Raw genomic sequence first — 19,644 nt, forward strand, 5'->3', positions numbered from 1 at the left:
AGGACGACCTGGAGCTGAGCATCCTGCAGTGGACAGCAGCAAATGCCCAGCCTCACTGGGCTCCCAGTGGTGGGGCCTCCAGGTGAGTAGCTTTACAGGACACAGGGAGGACTCAGGATAGGGAAGCAATTCAGTCTGGCATTTGAACGCGAATCTGCCCCATTCACACTTCCTGAAATGATACGAGAACAAGAATTCGGCTAGCCTCTGAAATTTGCAAAAAGGTGGGTTATAAATGCAATAAATAGTAAATTCATTTATAGGACAATATATATGGGGCTGGCACAGCAAGAGATTTCTCCCCCCCCCACCTCCCCTCCCCCAAATCTTATCCAATCCACACTTTCCAATGCACAAATTCTGTGCTTCACATTCCAATCCCTGAGCAGTGAGATATTTTGGAGTGCAATGTTCACTTACGGTCGACTTTCCTTGGAATTGGAGGTTACAAGCCCTAGTTCAGCAGGCAGCCCATCTCCAGAGATCAGCTTGCTGCCTCCACCTGATTTCCCATCTATTCCAACTAGAAGTTTCGCAGCATCAGGGAAGGGCCCTCCAAAAGTCATCTAGTCCAACCTCTTGCAATGCAACCATCTCAGCTAAAGAATCCCTCACAGAGGGCCATGCAACCTCTGCTTAAAAACCTCCAAGAAAGCAGCATCCACCACCCTCTGAGAGAGTCCCTTCCACTACTTAACAGCTCCTACTGCCAAATAATTCTTCCTAATCTTTAATTGGAATCTCCTTTTTGTACAGTAAGCCCAGAGTCTATGTGGGGGTGACAGTCTGGGAACTGCACCGGAACCCAAAATCCCATATAGGCAAAACACATATAGTCCAATAGTAGGTGGGATTGCCAAAGTCATTTTGTTCCCTTGGAACCTCCCCCACTCCTTTCCACATCAATCATAGAATCATAAAATCATAGAGTTGGAAGTGACCACAAGGGCCATCCAGTCCAACCCCCTGCCAAGCAGGTAACACAATCAAAGCATTCTTGGCATATGGCTGTCAAGCCTCCACTTAAAGACCTCCAAAGAAGGAGACTCCACCACACTCCTTGGCAGCAAATCCCACTGTTGAACAGCTCTTCCTGTCAGGAAGTTCTTCCTAATGTTTAGGTGGAATCTTCTTTCTTTTAGCTTGAATCCATTGCTCCGTGTCCACATGATTTTTGGTCATGTGCATAAAGCCTAATGTGCACAAGTTAAACGCCCATAAGTTGTAGGGTTACTGTAATTTGGATCCTCCCCTCTGGAGCAGCAGAAAACAAGCTCGCTCCACCTTCCATGTTCAGATATTCGGAGAAGGCTCTCAGACCCCCCCCCTCTGTTCTCCAGGACACAGACACCCAGCTCCCTCAGCTGTTCCTTGGGGCAACCCTTGGGGTCCATTCCAACTCCACAATTCTATGATCATTTATTCAGCCCTAGTCTAAACACAACATCCTCAAAGCAGAACAAAAGGTTGATTACGTTGCCTCTTCCAAAGCAGAGGAGAAAACATCATCTTGCTTGTCTTGCTTCTCATTCCAGGTTCCTCTCCGGCTTCCTTTCCTGACCAAGGCAGGTCCTGAAGGCTAGAGATGAGAATTCTGGGAGTGGAGAGGAATTGTCACGGCCACCAGCCTATTGAGGATGTCTCCAACAGCACCCATGATTCACCCAAGCAGGGTTGATACTCTTCTCCCCTGAAGGAAGAGGAGAGACACCCGACCATCCCTGGAGGACCCTAACCCACCCACCACTGATTTGCAACAGCTGGCCTTGACACAAGACTATTGGGTGGGGAGGTCAAAGGAGAAAAACCGTTAGTTCAATGTGAATGATTTTTGGACTAGGGGGAGATGCAGGTTTATTTGCGTCTTAGTGGGTCAGAGTGTTACTTAGTTTATTATTTGCATGTTGTCAGTGTTGTTTTCTCCTGTTTATATGGCTGGTTTCCCCCTCCCCTCCAATAGAATGTAATGTGAAATATCAATATATTATATGACTCCCCCCCTTCCCCCCCATGGCATTATGTATTGTAGAATTTTTCTTTTCCATAAGTCACTTTGAGACCTTCGGGTGACAAGAGACTAAGAAGTTTAATCAACAACAACAACACCGAATTTCATGGATCAATGGTCTGAGTGGGTAGAAGACCACTTACAATCATAGAATCATAGAATCATAGAGTTGGAAGAGACCACAAGGGCCATCCAATCCAACCCCCTGCCGAGCAGGAAACACCATCAAAGCATTCTTGACATATGCCTGTCAAGCCTCTGCTTAAAGACCTCCAAAGAAGGAGACTCCGCCACACTCCTTGGTAGCAAATTCCACTGCCGAACAGCTCTTACTGTCAGAAAATTCTTCCTAATGTTGAGGTGGAATCTTCTTTCTTGTAGTTTGAATCCATTGCTCCATTGCTGTGATTCATTGTTCTGAATCACAGAACTGTAGCATTGTAAAGGGAGCCAAAGGTCCTCTAGTCCAACCCCCTGCAATGCAGGAACTTCCTCTGTTTCCGTTTTCTGCCTAGCAGCCTTTCCCTCAAACGCCGTCCTTTTTTCTCTACAGATAATCTCCACATTTCCCATGGCTGGCAGCAGTAACTGGACACAAGTGACGGAGTTTGTTCTTCTGGGCTTCTCTGGGATCACGCATGGCCAGACCTACCTCTTCCTGGTGTTCTTGGCAATCTACTTGGTCACCCTGTTGGGGAACCTCACCATAGCCGGCCTGATCCTGCTGGATCCTCGCCTTCATAGCCCCATGTACTTCTTCCTCAGCCATTTGTCTTGCATGGACGTTTGCTCCTCATCCGTCACAGTCCCCAATATTTTGGCCAATCTCCTCCACCGCCGCCACGCCATCTCCTACCACCCGTGTCTGGCCCAGATGTTCTTCCTGATGGCTTTCTCGGGTTCTGAGTGCTGGCTGTTGGCCGCCATGGCATACGATCGCTATGCTGCCATTTGCCAGCCTTTGCATTACTCACACCTCATGAGCACGCGTGTGTGTGTGCAACTAGCCACCATTGTCTGGGTGGTGGGCTTCCTAGACTCAGTGGTCCACACAGCCTTGGCCTTCAATTTACACTTCTGCGGGGCCTTCCAGATCCACCACATCTTCTGTGACCTCCCACCGCTGCTGAAAATTGCCTGGGGGAACAAGCTTGTCAACGAAATAACCGTTCACGTAGCCACCATCTTTATGGGCCTGAGCCCATTCCTGGTAGTCATCGTCTCCTATGTCTACATCTTGGCTTCCATCTTGCGGATCCGCTCCAACACCGGGCGGCACAAGGCCTTCTCCACCTGCACCTCCCACATGATAGTGGTCGTCCTCTACTTCGGAAATGGATTGGTGAACTACAACCGCCCCAGCGCAGGCTACTCCTTGGAGGTTGACACCCTGGTCTCCACACTCTACTGCATCATCACCCCAATGCTGAACCCCCTCATCTACAGCCTCCGCAACAAGGAGGTGAAGGAAGCCCTGAGGAAGGTTCTAGGAGGGCAGAAGAAGTTCTGCACTTCCTCTCACAAGCAGTGAGAGCGAAGGTGAGAGGGAGGGAAGGAGATGGCTCCAGCCATCTTCCCTGCAAAGCCCAATGGCCCCAAAACAGGGCATGAAAGGGGGTGCTGGATTCCCTCAGTCTGTGGTTCTCACCAGGCTACCAGCCTTCCAGACTCCTTGGTTAACTCCTTAGTGGAAGGAGACAAACAAGACTGGCAGCAGGGGAGAGAGAAGAGTGTGGGCAGAGTTAGTCCAAGAAAACTTGTGTTTTATTTGAAATTGTTCTAGACAAAGATACTCAAGAGGCCTTTGGGGTCAGCTAATATAAATACCCAGGTGGCGCTGTGGGTTAAACCACTGAGCCTAGGGCTTGCTGGTCAGAAGGTCGGCGGTTCAAATCCCCGTGACGGGGTGAGCTCTCGTTGCTCGGTCCCAGCTCCTGACAACCTAGCAGTTCGAAAGCACATCAAAATGCAAGTAGATAAATAGGAACCACTACAGCGGGAAGGTAAACGGCGTTTCCGTGTGTTGCTCTGGTTCGCCAGAAGTGGCTTTGTCATGCTGGCCACATGACCCGGAAGCTATACGCCGGCTCCCTCGGCCAATAATGCGAGATGAGCGCCGCAACCCCAGAGTCTGTCACGACTGGACCTAATGGTCAGGGGTCCCTTTACCTTTAAAATAAATATATAAAGCCATTTGATTTCCCCAGAGAAACTTGGAAAATACTCTTCATTTTAAAATCTTAATTTATTTTCTGTTGCCACTGGCAGCCTTTCTTATGACTAAAGCTTAATATTTTGTTGCTCACAGCTGTGTTTCTTTTTATGCAAGTGACCCAGAAAATGTTGTGGGTGGGTAGCATATTAATATTGTCAATAAAAAACGAATACACAAATAAAACCACCAGTGCTTGGACGCTGAGTTAAGCTAAATCTTGTACTCTTTTGCGGTGATTTGGGTGGGTGGGAAGAGGTGGGATTGGTAGGTTCATGAGCAGGTGTAAATCTGTGGGACCCTTCCCCAACTGCATGAAGAAGCTTGCCAGAATAAGAGCATCTTCAGCTGTTTCCAGAAAATACAAATATAAATAATGGGCACCTGCCCTATCTCAACGTGGATGCTGTACCAGCAGCAGGGTCTTCTCGGTAGTAGCACCCGCCCTGTGGAATGCCCTCCCATCAGATGTCAAGGAAATAAATGACTATCTGAATTTTAGAAGACAGGTAGCCCTGTTTAGGGACATTTATAATGTTTATAATGTTTGATGTTTTATTGTGCTTTTAATATTCTGTTGGGAGCTGCCCAGAATGGCTGGGGTGTAAATAATACATTATTAAATTATTATTATTATTATTATTATTATTATTATACAAAACAGGGGCAATCACTCTGAAGGCACTGCTCCAAACTGCCATGGACTAAGCTTTGGATATTTCAGGGACTTCAAGGAGAGCCTCTCCTGCGGAACATAGGGACCTCCTGGGACTATAAGGGATAAGGGGGCCTCAAAGTGTTCCATGCTGGTGGGAGTTTGCCCCCATAAGCAGCTTAGTTGCTAGAGCCTCCAGAGCCAGCCTTGAGAGTAGCCTCACAGAGAATCACAGAACCATAGAATTGGTAGGGACCCCAAGGGTCCCAGAGTCCGACCCCCTTGCCATGCAGGAATCTCAGTGGAAGCTTCCATGACAGATGGCCATCCAACTTCTTGCTTAAAAACCTCCAAGGAAAGAGAGTCCACCACCTTCCAAGGGAGTCCGTTCCACTGTTGAGCAGTTCTTCTCATCAGAAAGTTTTACCTGATGTTTAGTCATGGTCTCCTTCCTTGTAACTTGAAGCCATGGGTTTGAGTCCTACCCTCCAGCGCAGGAGTAAACCAACTTGCTCCATCTTCCATGTGAGAGCCCTTAATGGCTGGACCTCCTCCATGGAAGAAGACTCTCTTCCTCTCTGGTCCAGGCACAGCCCAGGACACTGGCAGCCTCCCAAAAGCTGTGCCCTTCCACATCTCCTGCATTGGCTACTGCTTCCACATTCTTACTAGCCGCGCTCACTAGAGTGCATGTCGGGGTCTCCCACCGGGAAGGATCTCCCCTTTTCTGTCCTAACTGCCTACAACTTTTGTGGCTGGCAGGTGAGAGACAGAATTTTAATTCCCCCATAGCTCTTCCTTGCTTTCTCACCTGGCTTAACAACATCCACACAAGAGCTCCAATGGAGAAAATTAGTCTCAAAGGCAATATAAATCTCGCCAGGAGACTCAATAGCTCTGAGGTTGCTGCTGGCCTCCTGCCCCCTCCCTACCAGCAATTAAGGGTGTCCCAATTAAAGGACACCACCCATTGTGCTTGGCTCTAGCATACCTGCAAAGAAGTCCTACCCCCGTGGGACATTTTGATCCACTGCAGCTGCAGCCTTCCTCTCTGTGGATTCTCGGTGCACAGATATCCCCATGGTCAACACACAAGGTATCATTTGCTCCCCTACAAGGAAAGACAGACAGCCACCCACAAGGCTGGCAGCAGAGAAGTTTGCTCAGAACATGGGCCCTGGTGTCACAATGAGATCTTCAAGGTCCTTTCTTGGTGTCACATTTGGAGAAGAGATTTTGCCTAAGCTGCCTCCTCGGAACTGGTTGTATTCAGAACTCCAAGTGGTGGGAAATTAGGGCCTTAATGAATCTTCTTTCCAGGGTAAACTGAAGGTCAAGGTCTCCATTCGCAAGGTGAGGAGGAGGAGGAATCCAAAGCTGCCATTTCCCCACCTTCCAAATGCCTGGAGTCTTCTTTGATTGAGGGCAATGCAAGGAAGGGATTAGCATGAAATGAGAAGGGAGAGGGAAGTGGAAGAGGGACGGGAGCTCATGGTCAGAGCAGCTGCATTGCAAGCACAAGGTCCTTGGGTCAATCTTTTGGGCATCTCCAATTTGAAGAATCCCTGAGAGCTGCTGCCAGTCAGAGTCAGTTGTGCAGCTCGGGCTGGACTATGGAGCCACAGGGACTCCCAAATGACCACCCCGAGAGTGGTAGTTGATGGGGGCACCAGCAAACAAGCCCCTCCTGGTCCCTGCAGCATCCTTTCATCTTATTTGCTCTTTTTAAATTCATACTTAGCAGCTAAGCATATGCAAATACTCAATAACAAAATGAGCATAATAGAGCTTTAAGCCTAAGGTGTCAATGTGGTCATTTTTTAAAAAAAAATCTTTTTTATTCAGTTTTACATTGCAAATTTAAATTCAAGCATTAAACATCAACATCGTCATTTAGGATTCCTTGAATCCTTCGACTCCCCTCCTGCCATTCCAAGAGGGATAGCAGACAGGGCTGCTTGAAAAGACAAAGTAAGAGTGTGTGTGTTTATCCAGGCAGGCCTGGAGCTGAGCATCTCCCAGATTAAGTCTTCCATGTGGCCCAGGAGGACTCTGCTTCTCAATGTTCACAGTGAGTCAAAATGACACCCAATGTGTGGCTTCCCCCTAATTTCCCGCGCGGCTTGCAGAGGAAAGGCAGCTGCCAGGAGCAGGGCTAGCTCAATGCATTTGGCTGCCAGATGCAAACCAGAAAATGGTCTCCCTCCTGCCATTCGACCTGACAAGAAGATAGAACAGCCAATGGGAAAATACTACCACCCACTATGGACATAGATGCACACTCTTAATCATTTTTAATGTATTTGTCCAATGTTGTCCAGTGATATTGACAACAGAGGCCTGGATCCAATGACTTTCAACCCTAAGATGCTCCGATTCTAATTGGAGCAAGCGCCCCAGATCTTTGCAATTTAACTGTGCAGTTTGCAGAGATTGTAATAGTGAGGATTTTTACTTGGGGGGGGGGGCATTTAAGTCCAATGGAACTTATTCTCGGGAAACAGCATTGGATTTGTTTGTTTGTAGGGGTTAAGAAAACCCCTCAACCTCACCCCCTCCCCTCAACTGAGTCTTCGGTCCTGAAACAAAAATCATTGAAATTGACGATATAAAAAACACAAAACTGAACTTAACTGCCGGGTTCCGTTTACGTGACTGTAGTCTGAAAGCACCTCTAAGGCTGTGATCCTAGGCACAGTTAACATGCGAGTAAGACCGATTCAACAGAATGGGGCTCACCCCTGAGTCCATTCACACCGGGGTTCGTACTGAACTTTCTAGTGAAAGGTTGGCATGCTTAATTATTCTGCTGAAATCAGTGGGAGTTGAAATGGTCTAATTGATATCTGTCATAGTCCTGTTGCCAAACAACAGCACGCAGAGCTTGGAGGAGTGTGTGGCCAAAACTAAAAAATTAAAAAACCAGAAGAGAAGAGACTCTGAGTTATGCTTGGCATACAAAGCCAAGTCTGTCCTGAGGGTCAGGCAAACAGCAATCTACAGAGTCAGGCGATCCAGAGGTCAGGGATGACCATGCAGCCACGGGTCCAGACCAAGACCAGGATTCAGCAAGGTACGGCCAGGAACCACAGACACTGTTTCCAGCGTCTAAGTCAGGCATAGGCAAACTCTGGCCCTCCAGAGGTTTGGGACTACAATTCCCATCATCCCTAGCTAACAGGACCAGTGGTCAGGGATGGAATTTGTAATCCCAAACATCTGGAGGGCCGGACTTTGCCTATGCCAGATGTAAGTGCTTCTGGAAGTTCTGCTTAAGAAGGCTGAAGCCGGCTGGTTCTCATCACTGCCTTCTCCTCTGTGACATGAAAGGCTGATCAGATGCAGGTGGGCTCACTCCGCCATCTCCCCCTCCAGGCTGCTGTTCAGCAGGTGAAGCGGACTCCTGGCCCAGGACAATATCAGAGTCACGCCCCTTCCCTCCCATCCTCACCCCTAATAGGTTTTAGACTTGGAAAAGGACGCCGGGATGGTTCAAGGCAACCCAAATGCACCTCCTTGTTTTGGGCGGAGATAAGAGACTTGTGTGTGGATTTAGGATTTTACCAAAATGGTGCATTTTATTTTATTTTATTTTATTTTCCTGATCTACAGAAATATATGCAATGTCTCTCGTAACATTTGTACAAATCGGATTCATTTGTTGAGACATTGGGAAGAAAGATGGGCATAGAAGTAGATGGGGGGACATGGGGGGTCAGGTGACGATGTTTCTATTTTACTTAATATATGTTGGGGGGGTTGTCAGCGTCGCTTGTGCAGGTTCTCTGTTGTTCCCTTGTGTTCCTTTGGTGGTGAGAGAGGTTGGGGTCGGCCTATAGTTTGGTTGTTCATTTGTGGTTGGCTGTGGTGGTCTTTGTTTTGTGTGTGAGTGGGGTGGGTGGGTGTTTTGTATCAGCTTAGCCATATTGATTTGTATGCTGTTGGTGGATTTTTGTCATTATCTTGTTGGGCTGTGTATGTGATAAAGGGGAGCCATACCGGGCCGTCTTCTTCTATTCGTCCCCGTGTCAGTTTCAGCTTATTGGTTAATTTTCCTAGTAGGGCTGTTTCCCATACTATTGGGAACCATTGGTCCATGCTTCCTCCTGACAGGTCTTTCCAGAATCTGGTTATGGTGCTTCTGGTTGCGGAGAGGAAGTCGGCTATGAGTTCATTATAGTGTACTTGGGCATTATTGTCTTGGAAAATGTTTAGTAAGGCCAATTCTGCGGTCATTCCTCATGTTTGCTTGGTCCAAAATGGTGCATTTGAGGAGACACTTGAAGGGGAAAAGAAGGTATTCTTGCCTCTTGGTCTTTTTTTAAATAAACCCCGGGGAAAGCAAGTGAGAATGGAGGGGGGCGGAATCTTCTCCTGAATTGAACTTGATAGTACAGATATCTCACTATAGCAGGGTGACCCCTGAAGCCTTTTAACTTCCCTCAAATGCCACATTTTTCTCTCCTCAGATCCTCCTCTTTCCTTCCTCATGGACACAGAGAATCAAACGCAGGTGGGAGAGTTTATCTTCTTGGGTCTCTCCAGAGCCCCAGGTGACCAAGTCTCCCTCTTCTTGGTCTTCCTAGCTGCCTATTTGGCCATCATCACGGGCAACCTCATGATATTAATCGTGGTTTCGATGGATTCCCGCCTTCACAGCCCCATGTACTTCTTCCTCAGCCACCTGTCTTGCTTGGACATTTGTGTTTCTTCTGTCGTCGTTCCAAAGATCCTGGTGAACTTCCTGTGCCAGAGTCACACCATCTCCTACAACCAGTGCATGGCACAAGCTTTCTTTCTGATGGGCTTTGTTGGGTGTGAGCCAGCCCTGTTGGCCGTCATGGCCTATGACCGCTATGCCGCCATTTGCCAGCCGTTACACTACAACCATCTTATGAGGAACAGGCTCTGCATCCATCTCGCTGTGGCCTCCTGGGTCTGGGGCTTCCTGGACTCAGCGATTCACACTGCCCTGGCCTCCAAGCTTCACTTCTGTGGAGCCAACCAGATTCCGCAAATCTTTTGTGATGTGCCCCCGCTGTTGAAAATCGCCTGCAGTGATACGAGCATCAATGAATTGGCCACTCACATCACCAGCCTCTTTGTGGGCCTGGGTCCCTTCCTCTTCATCATCTTCTCCTATTTCTACATCTTGGCCTCCATCCTGAGGATTCGCTCCAACACTGGCAGGAAGAAAGCCTTTTCCACCTGTGCCTCACACTTGGTTGTGGTCACCCTCTGCGTAGGAAACGGATTCCTAAACTACAACCGCCCAAGTGCTGGCTACTCTCTGGAGATAGACACAGTGATCTCTGCGATGTTCTGCATCGTCACCCCCACGCTGAACCCCCTCATCTATAGCCTCCGCAACAAGGAGGTGAAGGAAGCCCTGAGGAAGGTTCTGAACTGCCGGAGGACAGTTTGAATCTCATTTCTGGCTGTCTATAGGGCAGGGCCTCACTGGAACATGTTTTCTGGGAACAGCGAAACTGATGAGTGGGAATTAACGAAGAGGGAGAAACTATAGACAAAGTCACTGACAAATCCAATGAGAGAGACTTTCCTTATTATTATGGTTGGATAACACCTTCCAAGGCATTTCTATAATGGCAGGGTGGTACGAGAGGGAGGAAGAGTAGGTGGCATTTGCTTCCAGTTCAAGGCTAAGAAATCTCATCTAACAGCTCTCTGGTTACAGTGTTTGGAGTGGGGCAATGGTAGTATCTTGACACCAGGTACATTTCCCCCACTGGCTCCATTCTTTTGTTAGCTCTTTGAGAGATAGAACATAGGGAGAAGATAGGAAAAAGGGGTGCTTGTTGGAGTCTCCAGTAGGAGGCAGCAGAGGGCAGCTTTGGTGGCTCTGCGGCTTCAAGCCAATAGGAATTCCTAGGGTAGCTCTAGGCTTTCCTTCCTAGGTAAATTTCAGCAATAGTGATTTCAGCCAGCAGTGCTTTTTCCCATGAAGCATCTTAGAAATACAATATAATTCCCAAAATCCGAACTGTGTTTCTCCCCTACAGCCTGCAAGCCTGCATTCCAGCCTCCATTGGTTGTGCAGCTCTTGGAGACCCATTTATGTCCTTTTTGTTCTCTGCGGCATTCATAGAAACAGCCACTGTGCTTTCAAGACGGCGGATTTGCAACTCCATAGCCTTATCACATGATCAAATGTTACACACAGTTTAGAGTAAAACAACCAACAGGTAATTATTAGCACATTTAGCACGTTTAAATTAACTTTTTCAAGTTGATCTATGGTCAGAATAAAATAATCAAAAAGAATCATATAAAGAGTTAGAAACGAGATAAAAAGGAAGCAGATTACTATTAAATAGTTTAAAAACACTTTTGTTAAAAAAACAACCCAAAAGCTTTCTTATTGGGTATAGTGGGTAGAGAGATATTGAGACAAGGGGAAAAAAATGTTCTTCTATGCAACAAAAAATTGTTCTTCTATGCAACAACTGCGGCAAGAATTTTGTTAGCCCAAAGATGGAAACAACAGGAGTTACCAACAAAAGAAGAGTGGGAGATGAAGCTGATGGACTTTGCTGAACTGGCAAAACCTACGGGAAGAATCTGGAACCAGCGAGACCAAGCATTCCAAAAGGACTGGAACAAATTTATATTATACTTGAAAGACAACTATAAGCAATTAACATCATTACCAGGGCTATCTGAAGATTTGTAAGATAATATTGCTGCCTATACAGGTTGAGTAATGTAATATTTTAGGTAATGATATAACAATGACAGGAAATAGAGCTAAATGTAAAGATGTAAAATTTAAAGTTTGTAAACCATCAGACGGGAGGGAGGGAAGTCGTTAGGCTCAGTTGAGCCAAAGAGATAAAATAAGAGGGTACAATGTTACGTAATGTGATTATATGTAAAACCAATAAAAGTCATATATAAGACAACTGGGCGTATAAGACGACCCCCAACTTTTCCAGTTGAAATATAGAGTTTGGGATGTACTCGCCGTATCAGAAATACAACCCAGCGTATAAGATGACCCCCGACTTTTGAGAAGATTTTCCTGGGTTAAAAAGTAGTCTTATACGCAGGAATATACAGTGTGTGTGTGTGTGTGTGTGTGTGTGTGTGTGTGTGTGTGTGTAGGTGTGTAAACGTACAACCTGAATAGGCTGGTGTGTCACTCAATCTCCTCTCCCAAAATAGCAGCAGTCTGGAAGCCACCTCAGTTCTAAAGCGGCTTGTCTACAGTTCTCTTGTCTTCACTCTCACACCCTGTAATGACTCTTTAATCACGTTGTGACTTTTTTAAAAGTTTCCATCAAAATTCACCATTATTTTAGTACCCCTAATAGACACAGTTTGGTGTGCGGTTTGCTTAATATGCACATTTTTGCAAGACCATGTCCCCTAAAACAGCACTTTTCTTGTATGTCACCCTGGGCAACATATTCCATACTGGCTACTCTCTGGAGATCGACACACTGATCTCCACAATGTATTGCATCATCACCCCCCACAATAAGGAGGTGAAGGAAGCCCTGAGGAAGGTTCTGAACTGCCGGAGGACAGTTTGAATCTCATTTCTGGCTGTCTATAGGGCAAGGTCTCACTGGAACATGTCTGCTGGGAACAGCAAATTGATGAGTGGGAATTAACGAAGAGGGAGAGACTATAGGCCAGTGTTTCTCAACCACTGTTCCGCGGCACACTAGTGTGCCGCGAGACGCTGGCTGGTGTTCCGCGACGTGCGGCGACAAGAAGGGCGATTTGCATTGTCATGTGCCTGGCGGCCGCCAATATACAACACTTACCCACCGGAAAGCAATATTTGGCAAGTGTTTCTTACAGTCATAATTATAATATAGGGCGGCACAGAGTTAAATTTTTTAACTTTTTTAATGGTGGTGTGCCTCGTGATTTTTTTCACGGAACAAGTGTGCCGTGGCCCAAAAAAGGTTGAGAAACACTGCTATAGGCAAAGTCACTGTCAGGGATTGGACTCAAGAGGGCAAGGGGAAGATGGCATGGTGGAGACCACCACCTCCTTATCCTGATGCTGTGGTGCCCAGAACTGGACACAGTACTCCAGGTGAGGTCTGACCAGAGCAGAATACAGTGGTACTATTACTTTCCTTGATCTAGATGCTATACTCCTATTGATGCAGCCCAGGAATTGCATTGGCTTTTTTAGCTGCTGCATCACACTGTTGACTCATGTCAAGTTGGTGGTCTACCAAGACTCCTAGATCCTTTTCACATGTACTGCTCTCAAGCCAGGTGTCACCCATCCTGTATTTGTGCCTTTCATTTTTTTTTGCCCAAGTGTAGTACTTTACATTTCTCCCTGTTAAAATTCATCTTGTTTGCTTTGGCCCAGTTGTCTAATCTGTTAAGGTCATTTTGAAGTGTGATCCTGTCCTCTGGGGTACAGTCATACCTCAATTTAAGTATGCCTCAGTATAAGTATTTTCAGTTTAAGTATTCCGCGGACCCGTCTAGAACGGATTAATCCACTTTCCATTACTTTCAGTGGGAAAGTTCGCTTCAGGTTAAGTACAGACTTCCGGAACCAATTGTGTTTGTAAACCGAGGTACCACTGTATTAGCCTGTTTTCTTTGAAGTTTTCCTCTCCTGCCTCACTCCCTGCAGATTTCCTCTGCAGGTGCGTCCCCAGGGCCCCTGCCTCACAACATATCCTCACCTGCCGAGACACTTCTGTCCCCATGCAACTGCAGAAACTTTGGAGCTGCTGCAGACTCTCAAAAGGGAAACGCCGGCAGCCTTCTTCCCAAAACTGGGGATAATGCTTGTGGGGGCAGGTGCGCAACCAGCTCACCTGGGCTGGGTGCAAAGCTGGCATTTCTAGTTAACTCCTCACCAGGTAGTCTTGGGAATAAGCCCTGAGATGGACTGACAACGATGCTGAACTACTGAAGGTTCTGTGGGCATCGAGGCAGATTATGAGAAGACGCAATAGGCAAGATCTGTTGGGGACGTTTGGAGCTGAGAGCGACCTTCTACAGAGTCAGACCGCTGGTCTTCTCCAGGGCAGAGCAGCACTGCAGGTTTTTGAGCAACCTTAAGTGAAGATGCTCTGCACTGAAAGTGACCATCGGAAGTCTTCCCTTCACTGGTCTCGGCACCATTAGCCCTTCCTAACGGGGAGCAACAGGACTTGGGTTCAAGGAAGGAACAAAAAGGCAAGAAAGGAGATGTCTCTCAGTGGGGCCTGATGAGGAGGTGAAGCTTTGCAAAGGGGATGGGAATGGGTTGTGAAATACCTGTTTGAACCTAAGGAATACGGTGAGGTGACTGGACCTTATTAAGGGAGGGGTGAATTGCCATGCTAAAAGACCTAACGGTAAGGTTATTTGCCATACTTCCGATCTGCAGCATTTTCAGTAGCAGATGATGGGGAAACATGAACATCCAACATGCTAAGCTTGCTAGAAGACCGTGTTGTCCTCTCTGACACTTAGGTGGGCTGGATGCCGTGGTTTCTTTCTCTCTGACCTGGCTTAAATTTTATTGCGTTTAGACAATTCATAAAGTTATTCAAATATTTGATCATTGAACTAAAAATCAAGGAGGTTCATGCAATCTCTCTCAGAGTTTATTAAGCCAAACCTCTGCATGTTCTCTCTGTGTTATTTATTATTATTATTATTATTTACCTAATGACAGAACAGAAGTCATTAGCAAGTGCTGCTGGTTTGGGAGGTGTCCCAAGACATCCGCAAGCAAGGCGGTGGCCTTTCAACTGACCTGCCTGTTTCTCTCTTCATGGAGGTTCCCCCTGAAGGACCGGCAGAGAGATGGGTGACGCTCTCAGATGTGGTGTCTCTCCGTTTCCCATCTTCCCAGTCTTAAGTTGAGTCCCCCACATCAGTTTGCAAATTGCCCTTGTGAGAATTTATCAACATTTTACAATGAATTTATTCTAAAACATATTTGCGTATGCCGTTATGCCTAATGCACACCTTTTGCAATGCAATTTCCCTTCCTTCATTTAACCTGCTTTTGTATGCTGCTTTCACTAATATATGCATTTGTATGCAGAATTTGTCCATTTTTGTACACATTACTTGGCTGGAGAGCTGTTGAATTTTGAGCTGAGGATGACCATGTTTCAATCTGTGTCTTGTTTTGGAAAGCGACAAGCTTTTAAATGCAAAGAGAATCAGATTCATCCCCATCCCCAGCAAAGGATAGTTGGTGTTCCTCATTGTTGATTATGCATCCTTAGCTGAATCCAGGGACAGGCAAAATGTATTTCTTCTACAGGTTCTTGTCCTTGCAGGTAAATTCCATATCCTCAGTGGAAGCCAACAACCAGACCACACAGGTAATGGAATTTGTCCTCCTGGGTTTCTCCAGCATGCTAGATGGCCAAAGATACCTCTTCTTGGCATATTTCTCCATCTACTTGGTGACCCTCACGGGTAATGTTATGATCTTCACCCTGATTCAGCTGGATTCCCATCTCCACAGCCCCATGTACTTTTTCCTCAGCCACCTGTCCTGCTTAGATGTTTGCCTCTCGTCTGTCACGCTCCCCAAGATCCTGGTGAATCTTTTACACTGGCAACACACCATCTCCTACAATGAGTGCATGGCCCAGATGTTCTTCCTGGTGTCCTTCACAGGGGCAGAAGCCGTGCTTCTGGCTGCCATGGCTTATGATCGCTACGTCGCCATCTGCAGGCCTTTGTACTACTCGGGCATCATGAACGCCAAGGCTTGCGCCCAGCTGGCCACTACCGCGTGGGTTTGGGGCTTCCTCCATTCTGCTCTTCACACCGCTCTTAGCTCCAACTTGCACTTCTGTGGGCACAACCAGATCGGGCACATTTTCTGCGACATTCCCCCATTGTTGAAAATTGCCTGTGGAGACCTGTACATGAATTTCATGGCGACTCAGGTAGCCAGCATTTTTATAGGGCTAGTCCCCTTCCTGGCCATTGGCCTCTCCTACTTCTACATCCTCTCCTCTGTCTTGCGGATCCCGTCCAATGCTGGCAGGCAGAAAGCTCTTTCCACTTGCGCCTCTCACGTGATCGTGGTCACCCTTTATTTTGGGAATGGGTTGGTTAACTACAACCAATTTGGACAGGGCTACTCCTTGGAGATAGACACTCTGATCTCCACGATGTACTGCATCGTCCCCCCCGCGCTGAACCCCCTGATCTACAGCCTCCGCAACAAGGAGGTCAAGGGAGCCCTGGGGAAGCTCCTGGAAAAACAGAGGAAGTGAGGCCAGAAATGAGACTCTCAGAGTTCCCTGGATGGTTAAGACTTGCAGGCATGCTTGGATGGTAGCAAGCTGTGGGATGGAGATCAAGGCAGACCCACCCACCATAGCAGGTGCCACGGTAGCCCTGCCAGAGCCAAGGCATATCCCTGGCATTTGCCTGGCCACGATGGCCATCACAGAGGGTAGCCCTGCTCCCTTCATGGCACAAATATTGAATAATTCCCCCATCTTGTCTTTTGGGTGGAACAACAGGAGTGGAACTGTTTGTTTGTAAGTGAGTGAGTGAATGAATGAATGAATGAATGAATGAATGAATGAATGAAGAACACTCCAAACTCTGGCACAGAAATGTTTGTGTATATTATTATTTTTTATGGAACTTGGGAATCCTGATACGGTGCACAAATCACCAACATCTCTTGCCCATTGATTGACAAGAACTAATTTTCCCTATGTAGTTGCCATCAGTTTATTACATTTTAATTGTTGTGTGTATCATCATCATCATCATAATTTATTATTTGTACCCCGCCCATCTGGCTGGGTTTCCCCAGCCACTTTGGGCGGCTTCCAACAAAGACTAAAAATACATTAAAATGTCACACATTAAAAACTTCCCTGAACATGTCTAAAACACACACGTTTTCAAAAAAAATCAGTGCTCAGCATCACTAACAAATAAGGTCCAGTCCAGTACTGAGACCCACAATGCTTGCTTGTTATTTATTTATTTATTTATTTATTTATTTATTTATTTATTGGTTAAGTCATGTGTGAATATATTTGGGGTTTCTTCTATAGTCAAACCCTTGATGGCTAATGGCCTTGGATGGTAAGTGGGTATTCCATGTTCCTAGAATTTAACCGCGCCGCTAGTGCTCTCAACCTGTCCTGCTGAGGACGTTGTAATGCAGTAATTTGATCAATTTTGATTTCTCTGAGTTGCCATTTCTTTGGCAATCTTAATTTCAGCTCTCAACATTTCCACATCAGTTTGCAAGTTTGAGAAAAGTCTTCTTGGAAATCTGTCCTGCTCACTGGAAGGACAGATTGTGAAGCTGAGGCTCCAATACTTTGGCCACCTCATGAGAAGAGAAGAATCCTTGGAAAAGACCCTGATGTTGGGAAAGATTGAGGGCACTAGGAGAAGGGGACGACAGAGGACGAGATGGTTGGACAGTGTTCTCGAAGCTACAAACATGGGTTTGACCAGACTGCGGGAGGCAGTGCGGGACAGGAGTGCCTGGCGTGCTGTGGTCCATGGGGTCACGAAGAGTCGGACACGACTATACGACTAAACAACAACAACAATTTCAGCTCTCAACATTTCCACATCAGTTTGCAAGTTTGAGAAAAGTCTTCTTGGAAATTCATCAGGAATTTAGTACAAATCTTTGCAGATATACACATATCTCTATGTGATTGGCTAATATGCACATTTCTGCAATTTCCCTAATTTAATGCCTTTTGTGTTACTTTCACTAGTACATGAATTTTTATGAACATTTTACTGTAGTCTGTGCATTTTTTCACACATTCATTGGCTGGAGAACTGCGTTGCAACATTTGCAGAAGTGCAAATTTCAATGGATTGAACTGCATTTCATGTTGCTTCAGGGGTGCATGTGCAGAATAAGTGGGTTCCCCTTTAAATGCAATCTAGTCAAATTTCTCCCCCAGCTCTACCTGGCAGACAATCCAACTTTGTCTGTATGAGTTGTTTGTGTTGGTGCGCGTGTGCGCGCACACACACACACATTCTTGGATGCCAGAATCCAAGTTTGGGGCAAGTACTCATTGTTGAGAGAACCCCAGCAAATATGTAAAGTTATAAAATATGCAGCAAAGTAAAATACGGAAATATAGGCTGTTAGACCTTTAAAATATGCCCTTCAAAATGAAAAAGGAGAAAAAGGTGGGATCAATCAGTCAGTCAATCAATCAATCAATCAATCAATCAATCAATCAACAGTGGGTCAACAAGAGAGGAGGCGCAAGTAGCCCCGGCACCCTTCCATTTGTCGACTTATTCTAACACCTACGATAGAACAAAAGAAAGCAACTCTCTCCAACATCACTGGAGGAAGGCCAGGTTATTTCTCTTTTGGGTACCATGCTTAAATGCAGGGGCGTACCTGAGGGTTGGCCAGGTTGGTCTCCGCCAATGGCCCAGGCCCAGGGGGAGCACAAAAATTGTGCCTCTCCACTCTTGCTAGGAGCCCACCTGCCCATCTGTGCCTTCCCTGGGCTGCTGCTCTGGGCAGCCACCACCTCCTTGCCAAGGGTGCAAGGAAACACGGGGCACCGGCACAGCTCCTCAGCAAGGGTGCAAGGGAGCCTAGATCTTCTCTGCTTGGATGCGATTCATAGAGTAAGAATCTGCTTTGAAAGCAGATTTCCACAGTAGGAAAATTCTTAAAGAAATAGATTAAGGCTAGCAAGCAGGGCATCTTTCAATGGTTATTCTCATGAGGTCCCTGATTGGCTGCTGCACAGACGACCTTCCTTGCCATTGGATGGAGCTCTACAAAGTTCTGCCCCAAGAGAAGGGCCAGGCAACTCTTGGTTTCCCTCTGTTTCTCTTTTCAGTCTTAAATTCAGTTCTTCACATTTCAGTTCTTCTGGGTTTTTTTTTAAAAAAAAGTCTTCATGAAAATTCACCAGTATGTTAATGCAAATTTCTCCTATGCACATTTTTTGCATGCAGTATTGATTAATACACACAATTTTGCAAGACAGTTCTCACTAAAGGAACGCTTTTTCTATCTCATTTCTGGAAACATATGCCTACTTATCCACGCATTTTTTGCATCCATTCCCTGACTGGAGAGCCACATCACACACAAAATGGAAAAGTGTGAAATTAAATGAAAGCTAAACTGACTTTCTTCCCCATTTTTAAAGAAGAGCTGGTCCTTTTTGGTTTGAACAATGCAATTCCCTGACTCCCTTGAGTGTTGCCCAATACCCCTGTCGTCAGCATTTTCTGCCAGTAGAAAAATAAAGCCCAGAGGGAGGGATGTCTTTTCCTGGGCTTCTTGATGTTTCTTCCTTTTGTTGCAAATGCATGTTCTTCAGGGGCTGCTCAAACAATAAAAACCTTCTTTCTTGCCGGAGTTGGGTCCATGGGATGTACAGGCAAGACACAGCCAGGTGTTAGGAGATGAGGTAGTGCTTGAAACACAACCAGAAACGGAGACCTTTTCTTAGGCAGTACATGAGTCTGGTCTGTCTCCGCTCCTGGCATGGTGGAAGGTGGAGACCCTGAAATCTACAAACACCCTCTATCGCCCCTCACCTTTTCTGTCCCTCCTGTCTGACTCTCCTCCCCTGGGTCACCTGGAAGCAGCATCGGCATCTGAATCTGGCTTTCTCCCCACCAATTGTCCGACTCTGCAGCAATCGCCCGAGTCCTTTCACCAGGAAGATGGCAGGTGAGAAGCAGGGAGATATTTGCAGTGGGAGAGGAATTGCTTGCCTGCATGGCCTGGTTTGTTTAAAAGCATGCAAACTGGACATTGTCTAACAGTGT

At 46.5% G+C, this 19,644-nt stretch overlaps 3 protein-coding genes across 3 annotated transcripts; all 3 read left to right on the forward strand.

The window, feature by feature from the left end:
- The first annotated feature begins 2,579 nt into the window (after nt 1-2,579).
- LOC118091559 (olfactory receptor 5V1-like) lies at nt 2,580-3,889 on the forward strand. The gene has a single exon (XM_035128646.2). It carries the CDS (start codon nt 2,580-2,582, stop codon nt 3,537-3,539), a length of 960 nt encoding a protein of 319 aa, XP_034984537.1. The 3' UTR covers nt 3,540-3,889.
- A 5,475-nt stretch (nt 3,890-9,364) lies between these two features.
- Nucleotides 9,365-10,300, forward strand: LOC118091558 (olfactory receptor 5V1-like). The gene has a single exon (XM_035128645.1). The coding sequence runs from the start codon at nt 9,365-9,367 to the stop codon at nt 10,298-10,300; it is 936 nt and encodes a 311-aa protein (XP_034984536.1).
- A 4,849-nt stretch (nt 10,301-15,149) lies between these two features.
- On the forward strand, nt 15,150-16,112 carry LOC118091557 (olfactory receptor 5V1-like). The gene has a single exon (XM_035128644.3). It carries the CDS (start codon nt 15,207-15,209, stop codon nt 16,110-16,112), a length of 906 nt encoding a protein of 301 aa, XP_034984535.3. The 5' UTR covers nt 15,150-15,206.
- The last annotated feature ends 3,532 nt before the right edge of the window (nt 16,113-19,644 follow it).

The sequence above is a fragment of the Zootoca vivipara genome, chromosome 9 (assembly GCF_965207765.1).
Source record: "Zootoca vivipara chromosome 9, rZooViv2.hap1.1, whole genome shotgun sequence".
In the NCBI taxonomy this organism is placed as follows: Eukaryota; Metazoa; Chordata; class Lepidosauria; order Squamata; family Lacertidae; genus Zootoca; species Zootoca vivipara.

Coding starts and splice junctions, on each gene's coding strand:
- LOC118091559 (XM_035128646.2), top strand. CDS start 2,580: ATGGCTGGCAGCAGTAACTGGACACAAGTGACGGAGTTTGTTCTTCTG.
- LOC118091558 (XM_035128645.1), top strand. CDS start 9,365: ATGGACACAGAGAATCAAACGCAGGTGGGAGAGTTTATCTTCTTGGGT.
- LOC118091557 (XM_035128644.3), top strand. CDS start 15,207: ATGGAATTTGTCCTCCTGGGTTTCTCCAGCATGCTAGATGGCCAAAGA.